At 40.7% G+C, this 15,764-nt stretch overlaps 1 protein-coding gene across 8 annotated transcripts in view; it reads left to right on the top strand.

Moving 5' to 3' along the window:
• The window catches only part of Fam135a (family with sequence similarity 135 member A), an 85,457-nt gene extending 72,492 nt beyond the window's left edge, over nt 1-12,965 (top strand). For all 8 annotated transcript variants that reach the window (XM_085836077.1, XM_085836078.1, XM_029475903.2 and 5 more), the window contains 3 exons: nt 753-863; nt 6,474-6,587; nt 9,047-12,965. In XM_085836077.1, coding sequence (XP_085692203.1) covers nt 753-863; nt 6,474-6,587; nt 9,047-9,252 — 431 coding nt within the window. In that variant the 3' untranslated portion in view covers nt 9,253-12,965. The remainder of the gene's footprint in view (nt 1-752; nt 864-6,473; nt 6,588-9,046) is intronic.
• The last annotated feature ends 2,799 nt before the right edge of the window (nt 12,966-15,764 follow it).

Below are 15,764 nucleotides of genomic sequence, written 5' to 3'. Positions count from 1 at the left end.
TCATACCAAGTCTAGGGACTTTCAACAGACATGCACGGGGTGCACACAATCATATGCAGGCAAGAGTTTATACTCAACAAACTAAATACATCAATAAAAAGTAAAGAAGCATAACTCTAGGATTAAAGGTTATGTGTCATATTGCCAAACCAATATAAAAAGTTATTGAGATGTGACAGGTCCTTAGTTTACCTATAGGTTGATTTAATTTTTCCCTTGGATTTTTTTAATATGATAGCTTAGTCAGATTCCCACTGTAAAAATACATTTAAAATTTCATTGATGAATCATTCCAGTTTCTTTGTACCCATTTCCAACCAGTCATTTCAAATTGTCACTAGAAGATGTCGATGAGTCATTCATTCCAAGTGCTGTTTAAATTCGTCTATTTACCTTCCTTGTAACTACCTTCACACTAAAAGTCCAGCGCATGGACATTTGGGCCTACTGTGGTTAAAGTTTTGCTCTCTGTGTTTTATACTTTTAAGTAGGCTGTCTAAAGGTGGACTCATCCCAAGTTTGCTATTTGTATACTACTATATATTCTGTCTCTACAGAAGCCTCCATGAACCACCATTAAGCAATACATGTGAAGATGTTTATCAGAGAGTAAAGTACTTAGCAAATACATTTTATTAACCAACAAAATGTTAATTATTAAATGTTATTTTTAATGAGTATATATTAACATTAATAATTTTATGTATTCCTACCTTCCCATATGTGCTCACGTATCATATTCAACTTTCTAGGTCTCTGGTTTATGCAGAAATGGAAAAAATCCGGCTCTCTTTTACAGTTGACATGTCGAGATCATTCAGACCCTCGGCAAACATTTTTATATAAGCTTAGTAACAAAGCGGGTGAGTATGCCACGGCAGTGTAGAAGATAAGCTCGCAAGCTAACAGATGGTCACATGTCTTTCTGGCGACAGAACTGTATCATTCTGGCATAATTTTGGAAAGAAATAGCAGAATCTAATGCTAAACTATTAAAGTAGTTCTTAATTTCTTGATAGGATTGTGGCTTTAACAAGCTGTATAGAACTTTAAATTTTGCATGTGTGTGTAGGCAGGGTGGACACATGCATGCCACAACACACATTTGAAAGTCAGAGGACAATATGGTGGAATTGTGGGTCAGCAAGCACTTTTACCTGACTAGCTGTCTCACCAACCCTATTAGTCAGGACTGCGTAGCACTGTCTCTGTCCATCTCTGTGGTCTTCTAGCTGTCCGCACCACAGCCTTCAGCCTTTTTTATAAACAGCCAGATATTTTTCTTTCTTGTTTCTTGTCTGTTAAATATGTTTCTAAAATGTCAGAAATTGCACTTTCTTTGGGGATAGAGTGCTAAATGTCTCGTCTTTCCTCTTTTGAAAGCATGTTTCCCCTCCCCAACTCCTCCCAAATGCTTCCCACCTCCCTACTCACCCAGCTGTGTGTTCTTTTTCCTCTTTCTTTCAAAACACAAAAACAGCCGGGCGTGGTGGCGCACGCCTTTAATCCCAGCACTCGGGAGGCAGAGGCAGGCGGATTTCTGAGTTCGAGGCCAGCCTGGTCTACAGAGTGAGTTCCAGGACAGCCAGGGCTACACAGGGAAACCCTGTCTCGAAAAACCAAAAAAAAAAAAAAAACACACACACAAAAACACTGCAGAAACACAGAAATGAAGATGAGAACAAAGACTGTTAGGACCCCCCCCCCCAAAAAAGTAAAAAGTACATAAAAAAATTTTTTTAAAAATTAAGTTTGTTGTGTGTTGGCCAACTACTCCTGGGCCTGGGACTTGCCCTGAGCTGTCGACATCTAGTGGGACTCCGCTGATTTTCCTGTTGTCAGCAGGTATCATCTACACATAGCTTCTTGGTTAGAGTCAAGAGCTTGTGCCCACTGTGTCCTCTCAGCAATGTGTCTCTGTACAGGCCTTGTGTGTGCTGCCACCATCTCTGTGACTTCTTGTGTGCATCAATCCTGTCATGCAAATACTGTTTGCTTGGAGTCATCCATCACTTTTGGCTTGTAGAATCATTTTCTTCCACATAGATGCCTCAGCACTGAGGAATAAATGGGGTTTGATGTAGACATCTTATTTATGACTTAGCACTCCAAAGTCTCTCACTCTGCACATTGTCCAGTTGTGGGTCTCTGTGTTAATTCCCTATAGGAAGAAAAGTTAATTCTGCTGAAAGAAGATTTTCAATGTGGTTTGAATGAGGCACCCATCTATGCACATAGCAAAACATCTGCAGAATAATAGTGTTGCGTTTCCCTTAGTCTCGTGACCTATCTAATCTCAGGATATCAGCCACTTTAGCAGTGGCATGTATAGGTTCTAACAAGGAGTGGGCCTTAAATTCAAACAGAAAGTGGTGGTTACTCACTTAACATTTGTGCCATTATTGCACAAGTGTGTCTCACAGCAGGTTGCTGTTGTGGGTTCTAGAATGTGTAGTTGGGAGATACTGATGCTTTGCTTTCTCTGGTAGTATGCAGAATACCTTAAACTACCAGGCATGCTAGTCAGTAGAGGCGAAGCCTCTAGCTTGGCACCAGCTCAGCTTCTCTGCACTTGAGTGTTGTCTTCAACAATAGGGCCTTACCATCAGGTTATGGGGGGCGTCCAATAGCCTGTGATGTTGTGTAGGAGTTGGTGAATGACTCAAGATTTAACCCATTCCTGACGTTGGAGGTTTTACTTGGTAGCAAAAGATACCTAGTTGGAGTATTGTTGAGTGGCTCAGTTCTCATTGTTTCTATGTGTATATACTCTGCAGAGCTTCTGCAAAGTAGGTTTCCATTTGGATTTTAAATAGTCTTCAGTGTGTTCTGTTCCCTCTCTATTCCATCCTTTGCTCTTCTCTTCATCCCCTTCCTCCTTAGCCGTGCATTCTGGTTTCTCCCTTATCTCTCCATGGCACTGTATCTAATGACCCTTCCTTGGAGGATCTTCTCCTGCCTGGTACCTTACTAAGTACCTAACCTCTGTGTTTATATGGGTTACAGAACACACTGAAGCTTGAAAGCCAACATTCACACGTAAGAGAAAATACACAATAGTTGTCTTTTGAGGTTTGGGTTACTTCACCCAGGATGATTTTTTTGAAAAATATATATATAGCTACATTCATTTACCTGTGAATTTTATTTCTCTTAAGAGCTGAATAATACTTCACTGTATAAACAAAGCACATTTTATTTATCCATTCATCCACTGATGGATATCTGGTCTGAATATAATTTCTGGCTTTTATGAAGAGACCAGCAATAGCATGGTTAAGCAAATAACTCTATGGTAGGATGAAGCATCCTTGGATATATATTCAAGAGTGATATATCTAGACCTTGATGTAGACCTATTCCCAACGTCCTGAATACTGCCTGCACTGATTTCCGTAGTGGCTGCACACATTGTCACTCTCAATAGCAATGCTTGAGCGTTCTGATTTCCCCACATCCTCACCACCACATGCTGTCATTTGTTTTATTGATCTTAGCCATTCTCACTGTGGTAAGATGAAATCTCAAAGTAGTTTTGATTTGCATCTCCCTGGTGACTAAAGATGTTGAACATTTTTTTTTTCTTAGATTTATGTTTCCTCTTTTGAGAACTCTCTTATTTAGTTCTGAACTCCATTTTTAATTAAGTTACTTTTCTTCTTAATGTTCTTCTTTTAGTTCCTTATATACTTTAGATATTAGCATGCTACAGGAGTGTAGTTGATTTAAAAAAAAAATCTTTTTCCTATTCTATAGCCTGTTGCTTTGTCCAGGTCATGTTCTTTGTCATACAGCAGTTTTTCAGTTTCATGAGATCCTGTTTATTAATTGTTGGCCTATGCTATTGGTGTTCTGTTCAAAATATCCTTTCCATGCCAATGGGTTCTCACTTTCTCTTCTATTAGATTCAGGGTATCTGCTCTTATACTGAGGTCCGAGGTCCATTCAGAGTTGAGTTTTGCGCAAGATGATAGATAAGGATCTATTTGCATTCTTTGGATGCAGCCATCCAGTTTGGTCAGCATCACTTGAAGATACTGGCCACTGGCTTCTTCAGTGTCAATTTCTGACTTCTTTCTCACAAAACAGGTTTCCATAGGTGTATGGACGTATGTCTGGATCTTTAATTCAATCCCAACTCACCATTGTGTCTGTTTTTATGCTGATGCCATACTTATTAAATTATTATTATAGCTCTTCAGTACAGCTTAAAATCAGGGATTGTGGTACTTCCAGCATTTTTATTTATTATTATTATTAATTATTCTGGATTGTTTTAGCTATCCTAAGCTTTTTGTGTTACCATGTGAAGTTTAAATTTTTATTTTCAATTTCTCTAAAGAGTTGTATTGGAATTTTTATGGGGATTGCATTTGATCTGTAGATTGCTTTTGGTAGGATGACTATCTTTGCTATATTAATCTTCCCAATCCATGAGTATGGGAGATCTTTCCATCTTCTGCTATCTTCCTCAAAGTTTTTTCAGTGTCTTAAAGTCTTTATTATAAAATTCTTTGACTTGTTTAGTGAATGGTCTCTATCACGTGTCTTTAACGCTATTATGAAAAGTGCTGTCTGCCTGGTTTCCTTCTCAGTCATTTGTCTATTGGAAGGCTACTGATTTTCAATTCCCTGCTGACTAAAGATGTTTTTAGCACTCATCTAAAAGTGATGAAATGCCTTATCCTCACAAAGTGGGAAAAGACTGTGACAGAACAGGAGAGATGCCTCACAGTTATGGGTTCTTGCTGACCCAGGTTCTATTCCTCACATCAGTATGGCCGCTCACAGACATTTGTGACTCTAGTTCCAGAGACTCTTACACTCTCATCTGGCCCCTGGGGGCCTCATCAGGCACAATTGTAGTATCCATATACACATGTAGGCAAAATAGTTACACAGAGAAAATAAGAATAGACAGATTGTTTTGTTTCAGTGGGAAGTGAACAACAAATCATCATGAGAAAGCATTGGAAATCAGTGCTGACGGACGGCACTCTGTGCCTCCCTTAGAGAGGCTGGGCAGTCACGGAGGGAGCAGTCGGGGTGCAGACCTGAGCACTGACTGGGACCTGCCCGATCGTATGCTGCCAAAGGGAGAACAGATCACCCTATCTGTTCAAATGGGACGATGAAGAAGGCAATCATAGTCTCCAGATTTTTATGAAATATTTGTGTTTATGTGTGTGTGCAGTTGATTAATTCCTTTATAGATATTTGATTGTTTCTTTTACTGCTTGAGAATTGTGGTTTTCAGCTTGTTACTCTTGTTACTTGTCACTTGTAACAGTTGTTAGCATTTCATGAGGAAAAGGGCAAAATGGCTTTGTATTCTGCATACATGATATTGGCCATGAGTATTGCTGGTCTTTCTGTAGGTTCAGCCTTTTAAGAATCACTCTCCTTGAGTTACAAAAGAAAAAGAGATGTCTCCAAAGTCCAGCCTTCAGAATCAACAGTCATCCCACAGTTACCTTGTCCTAAGATTCTGACTAAAACATAAAGTACCAAATCTTTACTGTGTCACATTCTAGAACAAAATACCATGTGTATGTACTTCCGTTCTAATATAGTGCCATTAGTATAGTTAATAATCACAAGAATTTTTATTCAGTAATCAAGACAAACAGCAAATTTGAATATTGCTGATGCTAAGCGGTCAAGTACTACATGAGTTTTTTTAGTCATCAAGAACCCCTGTATTTACCCGAACGAAAACGGTCTGGGGGCGGGAAGGGGGTGTGTGACAAAAGTGTGACTGGGTCACAGCATCCATTACTATTGTCACTAGGAAATTCTAAGCATGTGTTCTCTTCACAAGTCAAATAAGCAGAACATGTGAGTGATGATAGACAAGTGTTATGAGGGAAAACAGAAGAAAAAGCTTTAAATAATTTTAAGTGGAGTGGTGTGGGTTTTTTTGTTTTGTTTTTTGAGGGGTTTTGGTTTGGTTTGGTTTTTTTCCTTTGGTTTTTCGAGACAGGGTTTCTCTGTATAGCCATGGCTGTCCTGGAACTCACTGTGTAGACCAGGCTGGCCTCGAACTCAGAAATCCACCTGCCTCTGCCTCCTGAATGCTGGGATTAAAGGCCTGTGCCACCACTGCCAGGCGAGTGGTGTGTTTTTATGGAAGAATGTGACTTTGTGTCTTTGTTATTATCCGTAAGTATTACAGAGTATATTGGGAGGTCAGAATGCCATCACTCCTACAAACCCTAGAGGCCCACACTTGAGTCCTCAGTCTACCATGTCACAGGCCTTGTGCTGTCAGAAAGTACAAAGAAGGATTTCTCCTAGATTGCAGATGGCATGCATCGAAACAGGCTTTTTCTAAAACGTAGAAATTTGGAGAGTAGATTCATAATTATTTTCAAAGTCAAAAATGTAGTACTAGTGAGGAAGTTTAATTTTTATGATACTCGTTTTAAATCTGGTTAGGTTTTGCATTGTAATTCATTATTTTCTACCTTTAGGACTTCATTATTTCAAGAATGTTGTGCTGGTTGGATCCCTGCAGGATCGCTATGTTCCTTACCATTCTGCCCGCATTGAAATGTGTAAAACAGCTTTAAAGGACAAGCAGTCAGGTAATGACGTGGCCAGTACCACAGCCAGTGTCATCTGGGAATGAACTGTTCCCGAATATGCCTTGAAGTCACCTCTTTCCCTTTCCTCCCTTCCCCTCCTGTGACCAAAGGCCATGGTTCACCATGGTTTTCAGTTTCCCCTCCTGATATGTGAGCTGTCTTTTGTGTATGTAATGCTTCTGCAGTCGGCTGTCTGGAAAGGAATCTGAACTTTGGTTCCCCTCCATTGTTGGGCTTGGTTGTTTTGTAGCGTTTGTACTTCGTGTGTTTCTGTGCACTGCTTAGGGAGAGATGGCAGCAAGGACTGTACCCTTTACAATGCCACTGAGTGCTCTTGGTTCCTTTGCTGCTTGTTAAATTTTAAATCATAGCTAGTTGAAGCTTCCAGGCAACCTGAGTCTTATTTGCTCATTCAGTTACTAAAGCTCAAAGATATTGACAAATACAAGATTAAAGCGAGGATCCGGGTCTTCTGCCTTCAGTATTTATTGTCTCTGTTCCCTTTTTAACCACTGGATCCTTTTCTCGGTGCGCACTATGACAGCAGAAAGCTCCTTCTGGCAGGGGCTTTTACAGTGTGCATTGGCGGAGCCTCGCATGGCACTTGTTTCATCTCACATTTGTTATGACGTCCGAATAACCAGAGCCTACATAGGGGAAGTACAAAAGGTGTTCATAGGCAGCCAAAAGGAAATGGATGTCTTTCAACAGTGAGATTCCGAGCTGCAGGACTGCAGCTTCCTGGGTTACCTAACAACAACAAAAAGTCTTCCTTTTTAAACATACTTGTAGGAATAGCATGGACACACAAAAACAGTTTGAATCCCATTAAAAACTGAAGAAGGAAGGGAATGAAAAGGACTGGTTGTAGTTATTTTGGTTGGTTGGTTGGTTGGTTGTGGGTTTTTGTTGTTTTGGGTTGGGGCAGTCAACTTATGTGTTATTAGTCTTCTTCTAATGCATGTCTCTTTGTATTTATTTTTCTATATACTCCATTCTTGTCATTCCTCGGGGCTGCATCCTGCGTGTAATCTATCATACTTAAGCTGCTCCTTCCATGGACGCATTAGCTGCTTACCCATCGCTGATAAGCAGTACAGATGCAGTGTCAGCAGTGGGTTTGCACCTTACAGTAGTTCCCATCCTTAGTATTACAAGCCTCATATGTCTAATCTTTATCTCTTCTGCTTAACATGACCTGCTAAACCCCTTGTATGAATTAACTTAAAGAGAAGCAGGGACGGGCTGGAGAGATGGCTCAGCAGGTTCAGTGCACTGACTGCTCTTCCGAAGGTCCTGAGTTCAAATCTCAGCAACCATGGCCCGCAACCATCTGTAATGAGATCTGACACCCTCTTCTGGTGTGTCTGAAGACAGCTACAGTGTACTTACATATAATAATAATAAGTAAATATTAAAAAAGAAAAGGAGCAGAGAGTAGGAGTACATCTTTGAATTGAGGCAGATTCGAGGTGTTGTCTGTTTTGTATACAGAAAAGTGGGGTCCGCTGTGATGTTGTTTTCCCTGTATTCTCTCTCTTACCCTTCTCCCTTCCTGGTCTCCTTCCACTTCTGTTCTGCTTCTGTGAAGTACATATCTAATTATTCTCATGCTTTCCCTTTTCTTCTGACCTCTGAAAGTGTGGTACATATTCAGTTATTAAAAAAGAATGAAATCATGGTGTCCATGGGAAATGGATAAATCTGATATCACCATGTTAAATGAAATGAGCCTGGCTCAAAAAGAGAAACACCATGTTCTCCTTTAATGATGGGTGAAAGAATCAAACTTCAAATATAAATACATGGTGGGTAGAGAGCCTGAAAAGTGCTCAATAACCTCCCAGACCAGAGCCAGCTCTGCGAGCCAACTCATGTTCTGACAAGACGGAGTTGCTGTTCTTTGTCAAAAAGTTCTTGCTAGACTATAAAATAATTTATTTTACCTAATGAAAACATTATCACAGTCAGCTTATTTCCTTTGTTTAGCAAATTATAATTGACTGCATTCAAAGAAAAATTTTACATGCTTTGTTCTGAGTTTAAAAATTGACAAAATAGTGTATAATGAATTTGAGCTGGCCAGGTAAGGTGTTATTATTATTTCCGTAAATACTTCCTGTTAAACATTCTCAAAATAATAGCTAAAGAACAAATTTGATGATACTTTTCTGCTTTATATGGGAATAATATAAATGTTATAAGCCGGGCGTGGTGGCGCACGCCTTTAATCCCAGCACTCGGGAGGCAGAGGCAGGCGGATTTCTGAGTTCGAGGCCAGCCTGGTCTACAGAGTGAGTTCCAGGACAGCCAGGACTATACAGAGAAACCCTGTCTCGAAAAACCAAAAAAAAATAAAAAATAAAAAAAAATAAAAAAATAAATGTTATAAATTAGAGAAACGTTGACATAGACTTTTTAAGTTATGCAAATAATTTTTCTTTTTGTCTACTTCATAGGACAAATCTATTCCGAAATGATCCACAACTTGCTTCGCCCAGTTCTACAAAGCAAAGGCTGTAATTTGGTTCGGTACAATGTCATTAATGCATTGCCCAACACGGCTGATTCACTCATCGGAAGAGCTGCACACATAGCTGTTCTTGATTCTGAGATATTTTTAGAGAAGTTTTTCCTGGTTGCTGCCCTCAAATATTTTCAGTAGGACCGAAGCATCATTAGAGACTTACCAATTACCTCATTCAGCAGTGATTTAAATAATGTATTATAGTTGTGTAGATGCTAAGTTTATGACATATTTATACCTTTTTATATGGAAGATAATTTATATCATCCATGTGTAGAGCCTTTTAAACATCAACTTTACTTTCTAGGTAATGTGGCTGTGCAATATTTTTTTAATTTTATCTTTTTACTTTTCTATTCATATATTTTGCTACCTAAGTATTTCAGTGAACCTTGTGCCCATGTGTATGTCTGATCATTTATTATTGGCTTCCACGATCCTTATTCAGACTATATCACATTAAAAGCTGTTATTGCTAGCATAGTATTTTAAATTCTCTAATTTGGGGCTTTTAGTGGACAGTAAATTTTACCTTTAACACTTTATTCTGTTTAAACTGGAAGTAAAATAATGGCTGCTAAAATGTATTTTTGAAATCAACTTCTTTAATCCTAAGATATTAAATTTACATTTGATCAAACCAGGTGGTTCATACATGCCAATGTTTTAAAGGTTTTCTATAAAATCATATTGTTGCTGTTAAATGTGTCATGCTTATTAAAATATATTTTTACTGGTAATTTCAACATTATTTCTCATGTTGACTTTTGTTACTGGAACTTTTCTTGTTCATGACGAGTGTATAAAGATTTTGACTGCCCTCTGCCGTGGTTAGGCTGTAATTTTGCTGAATTTAATAATGCTGCTTGAACTTCTCGCAGCAGCTCTGTAACCCTTTTCATAGAGCTCCTTGTATATAATAATTAAATGTGGAAATTTATGAAGGACTTTTATGAATTTAGATAATTTTTAGATACTATTAAAATTTATCAGGCTAAAAAAATCACGTAAATCAAATACTCAGTTTAAAATTGAGAGACAATTAACTTTACATGTTTGGTGGTACAGATGCAGGTGTTTTTGATACATGGAAATATTGAGTCTTTACAAAAGGTGCTGATTAGCATTAAATTCACTATTTTTCCTCCTGTTTTACTTGTAAAAACAGTAATGCACTGAGGGTGGGTGGAAAGGACTGTTTCCCTACACCGATTGCTGTGGACAAAGGGTTGTTGAGTCTGTGTTATGTATAATGGGTGCATGTTTATTTTTAGTATCCTGTTAATCGCCTCTGATGTTAATAAATGAGCAATGCCTTTCTGGAGGGATAGCAATGACATTTGTAATGCTTGCTTACTCCCAGAATGCTTAGGCGTGCAGCAGTGGCCTGAATAACACTGTCAGTGGCGTGGCCACCCAACCTCAGGGTGTCCTGACACTGCAGCACCCAGATCTCTTCTTAGAATGTGTTCCCATCATTAAGTGATAAATGGCTGCCTGTGATTTCATCCATAACTCGATAGTGTAATCTTTCAGATATACCAAGTTCTTAAAGAATTTCATTGATTTTTTTATAATTATTTACTTTTTAAAAGTTATTCAAAATTTTTATTAACTGAACTAAGCAATAAATTTACCAAAGGCATTGTAGATGGAAAACAATGCGTTCATTGTCAACCATATTTTTTTGCTCCCTAATTTTTATGTTTGGCTAGGTTAGGTAGTTGATCTTTTAAGTTTAAACACCTTCTGACTTGACAGAGGCCTCATTCATAATCATATAAGTCATACCTAAAGGAAAGCTCGAAGAATCATAGTTAATTAAGTGATTGTGGTTTAGAATCTGATGCTTAATCCCTGATTCATCAGGAAAATCAGTTACCTCCATAAAGTGACATTCTGAAAGAGACCTGGATGCACACAGTACATAGTTATGACTAACTTAGGCATTGGAAGAATAGCAGGTCTGTCAAAGAATGGATGAAAAGGCTAAAGAACAGGATTGCTGGACAGCAGCCAAAGGAAAATGCAGTTCAAATGTCATCTGACCGTGATAAGAGTGAAGGAAGATTCGAGAACTCGATGGCAGAGAACCTGTGGGCACTGGCTTTCAAATGCTTCCTCTGGATTCAGAGTCTGGTGGGAATGCCCAGCTGACCAGGGCTGTGTTTTGTGCCAGTCATGTACTAAGGTCATGAAGGACAGCAAATGTATCTGACCCTGAGTTTCCAAAGTAGGAAGTGGGCAAATGTAGAAAGAATCATGCTTCTCGCCTCACTTTAACATCATGAAGTTCTGTAAGTGTGGCCCAGGGAAGGTGTTGACACCTTCAAAACAGGTCGATCCCGAGTCCTAGCATAAACTGGCCAGTCTGTAGCTGTAAGACCTTGGGCAAATCCTTTGACTTAAAACAATCATTTAGACCTCATCTGTAAGAACAGATAGAACGGTACCAATTACACACCAAACTCAGATTTTGACCTTTGACTTGTAAATATGACCTTGCCAGTGAGCATTGCCAACTGCTCTCAGGAAGAGACAGGTGTCATCAATGAAGCATGTAAAGCGTGCCCTCACCTGATCTCTGTCATCCACTATGGGTATCATTTGCTTCATTAGTGATCAGTCTAACAATTAGGATCGGAACCATCACTTCTATATTCAGTAACAGTGTCTTAGTTACTGTTACTAAGTGTTAAGCATCACTTAAAAAGAAAGTCTTTACTTGGGAACTTGCCTAACAGTCTTAAAGGGTTATTCTGTGATCTTCATGGCAGGAAGCAGACAGGCATGATGCTAAATCTTGCATGAGCTTTTTGAAACCTCAGAGCCCACCCCTAGTAACACCTCCTGCAAAACCACACATCCTAGTCCTTCCCAAGACAGCTCCACCACCTAGGGAGTAGACATTCAGATAGACGAGCCCGTGGGTGGGTCATCCTCATTCAAATCACCACATTTCACTCCCTGACCCCTCCCCGTAGCCTTAGCCATATTGCCACGCTCTCCAGTCGAGTCAGCTTGACAGGCTGAGGTTTGAAAGCTGCTCACGAGGCAAAAGAGTTTCACAGAAACTCGCTCTTGGAGTCTGGCGTTCTCTCTAACCCATACATTAATCTTCCATTCTCGAGTTAGTCTAGTGTATGGATCCACGTGCTCTCTTTTAGTATTATCCTATTATAAGTGCCTTTTAAGATTGAATTTTGACATAGCTAAAGCCAGTGTTTCAACAGTCCTAGAACGTCCTTGAGCAAGACCATGGGCTTAAAATTCAGTAAAAATGTTGCTATTCACTGACATTTAGAATAGCCTCTGGTATTACACTATCACTTAGAATAAAAGCCAAGTCGCTCCCATATACAGGAATTTACAATGGTTTAGGAAGTAGATTGGGCTGTGGTTTTAGAGTATTGCATTATTCATGAGATGGTTAGCTAAAACAGAACTCCCTAGTTAGAACCATGACTTGGGTGTGAAAGCCCTTGCCCTAGGAGAGTAAAGACCTCACACCTGGCTTCTAAGACTATAGCTGAGTTACACCCATACACACATATTTACAATGGCCTGAGGGGAAGGTGGACTATACAATAGACTAAAATAAGAACTATGGCAAGGGCACGAAGCCCTTGACCCTGGCTTCTAAGATTAAGCGAATGTTAGGTAGAGCCCTTTTTGATCCCAGTTAATAATGAAGTCTATCCCAGGTGGTTCCTGTTAGACCTTCTGTGTTTGCATTCCTCTGTTTTATGTAAGATTCCAGTAACCTCTTTGTACCTTGCGGGTATGTCACCGAACTTCCTTATTGTCTTCTGCATAAAAAGTCTGATGCTCGATTTGACATTACATTCAAATTCTACACAACCTCTCCTGTGTGCATCTGTCTGTCATTCATCCCATCCGATGCTTTGCCCACCTGTCCCAGAGACCCATTCCACGAAGACAAAGAGGCCCAGAGGGTCTGCGGCACCATATCATAATGCAAAATATATTCTGTCCAACTTTAAAAGTCTCCATAGTCTTTCAGTCTCAATACTGTCTCAAAGTCCATGGCTCCTGAGTCTCAAGGAAATCTCTTAACCCCCATGTAAAAGCAAAAAGCAAATAACATCCTCCAGCATATAATGGCACAGGATATACATTCCCATTCTACAGAGGACGAGACGAGTGAAGAGTCAAAGCACACTCCATATCCTGTGTCCTTTCCAAAGGACTTAGATGACTCTTCTTCCCTCCATCCCTGCTCACAGCAACTTAAATCTCTTGGGCTGATTCTACAGCTTTTCTTGACAGGTGACACATCTCTAGGATCGCCAAACCAATCCAGGCTTCACCTCCACAGTGTCACAAAATGGCTGGTCTCTGGTAGCCCCATACCAGGACACCCCTACTACAAGCCTCGCCTTTTAATTGTGGAGGAAGATAATCCCTTTTTGTTCTTTTTCTTTCTTTCTTTTTTAAATTTATTTTAAACTCCAGATTTTATTCCCCTCCTGGTCCACCCTCTGACTGTTCCATATCCCACACCTCCTCCCCACCCTCCTGTCTCCACTTGGATACCCCTGCCCCCGACCCCACCTGACCTCTAAACTCTGTGAGGCCTCCAGTCTCTTGAGGATTAGGTGCATCTTCTCTGACTGAAACCAGACCCAGCAGTCCTCTGCTGTATATGTGTTGGGGGCCTCATATCAGCTGGTGTGTGCTGTCTGTTTGGTGGTTCAGTGTTTGAGAGATCTCAGGGATCCAGATTAAGACTGCTGGTCCTCCTACAGGGTCACCATCCTCCTTAGTTCCTTCCAGTTTTTCCCTGATTCAACCTCAGGGGTCAGCAGCTTCTTTCTGTCCATTGGTTGGATGCAAATATCTGCATCTGACTCAACTGCTTGTTGGGTCTTCTGGAGAGCAGTCATGATAGGTCTTTTTGTGAGGGCTCCATAGCCTCAGTTTTAGTGTCAGGCCTTGGAGCCTCCCCTTGAGCTGGATCCCACTTTGGGCCTGTCACTGGACCTTCTTTTCCTCAGGATCCTCTACATTTCCATCCCTGCTGTTCTTTCAGACAGGAACATTTATGGGTCAGAGTTTTGACTGTGGGATGGCAACCCCATCCCTCACTTGATGCCCTGTCTTCTTGCTGGAGGTGGGCTCTATACGTTCCCGGTCCCCAGTGTAGGGCATTTAGAGTCTCTCACCTCCCAGGTCTCTGGTACATTCCGAAGGGTCCCCACAACCTCCTACCTCCAGAGATTGCATGTTTCCATTTTTTCTGCTGGCCCTCAGGGATTTCAGTCCTTCCCCCACCCAATAACTGATCATGTTCCCCTCTCCACTCCTCCTCATCCCTTTTCCCTCAAAGGTCCCTCCCTTCCCCTTTGTGGTTGCTTTCCTCTCACTCCCAAGTGAGACTGAGGCATCCTCACTTGGGCCCTTCAGCTTGTTGACCTTTTTGTGTTCTGTGGGCTTGAGTATTCGGCACTTTTTTTTTTTTTTCAGTTAGTATCCACTTATTAGTGAGTACATACCATGCATGTCCTTTAGAGTCCGAGTTACCTCACTCAGATGATACATTGCCCAAGCCTTGTGTAGCTGGAGCAGAATTACAGGCATTTCACATCACTGGTACAGTGGGCCATAACAGGCAGTGACAGGGTATGGTAGATTGTTTCTTCAAGTGGAAAGTAAAACATCGGAAGTGTCTAAGAAGTAACCAGGGTGTTTCCTCACTCTACTCTCGGAACTCTTTCAACCCAAGTTGATCTCAAGACTGATCTTTGGAGTATATGACATCTTTTAGGGCTAGCACATCCAAGTTTATGATCACCTGGTTCCAAACCCCAATCAGCCCATCATCCTAGGAGGCCAGTGCCTGGAAGATGGAATAATTGATACGATCAGTGGATCCTCTCAATAGTAGTCCCCTGATTTACATCCACAGGAAAAAGTTCTTTTGATATGCAATTTGTGTAGGATACTTTATATAGTACAAAGCATTCACTAAGGCCACAGGTGAACTGTATGAAAGGAAAGATAATCAGGAAAACAATTTGTTACGAAATATAATGCAGTAAGGGCATACCTAGTGGTAGCATGCCAAGGTGTGCCCCTGAGAATTTATACCATGCAATAGATCTCCTATTGGGGGGGGGGGGGGGGGGAGAAGGGGAGTGAGGACCTGGAGAAGGGTAGAGGCAAACATGTAGACGGTGGGAGCAGAGCCATGAGCGCAGAGAAGAGGATGGAGCACAGAGAAGGACAGAAAAGGGGAGAGACCAGCGGGGAATGTGGGAACAGAGCTGGAGGTAGTAGCAGGCGAAGACAAGCTGTTGCTAGGTCTCTGGGAGGTGTCTAGTGGAATTGCCTGTAAACTAACACAATTCAAACATAATTATTTAAGAGCAAATTGCTACCTTCTTCATAATTGGATAAGTGAATTGATTCTCTTGAAGTCAGCCCTGTCTCCCAGGCTGCTTAATACTATAGTGCAGGTTGGGAGCTGGTGAGATGGCTCAGGAGTTAGGAATATGGGCTGCTCTTTCAGAGGACCTGAGTTCAATTCCTAGTAACCACATAGTGACTCAGGACTATCTATAGAGGGATCTGATACCCTCTTCTGGCATGCACATATACATGTAGACAGCACTCCTGCGTCAAAAACA

This window comes from Mus caroli, unplaced genomic scaffold (genome assembly GCF_978045245.1).
Source record: "Mus caroli unplaced genomic scaffold, Mus_caroli_1 scaffold_1, whole genome shotgun sequence".
In the NCBI taxonomy this organism is placed as follows: domain Eukaryota; kingdom Metazoa; phylum Chordata; class Mammalia; order Rodentia; family Muridae; genus Mus; species Mus caroli.
This window is presented reverse-complemented; position numbering and strand designations above follow the sequence as displayed.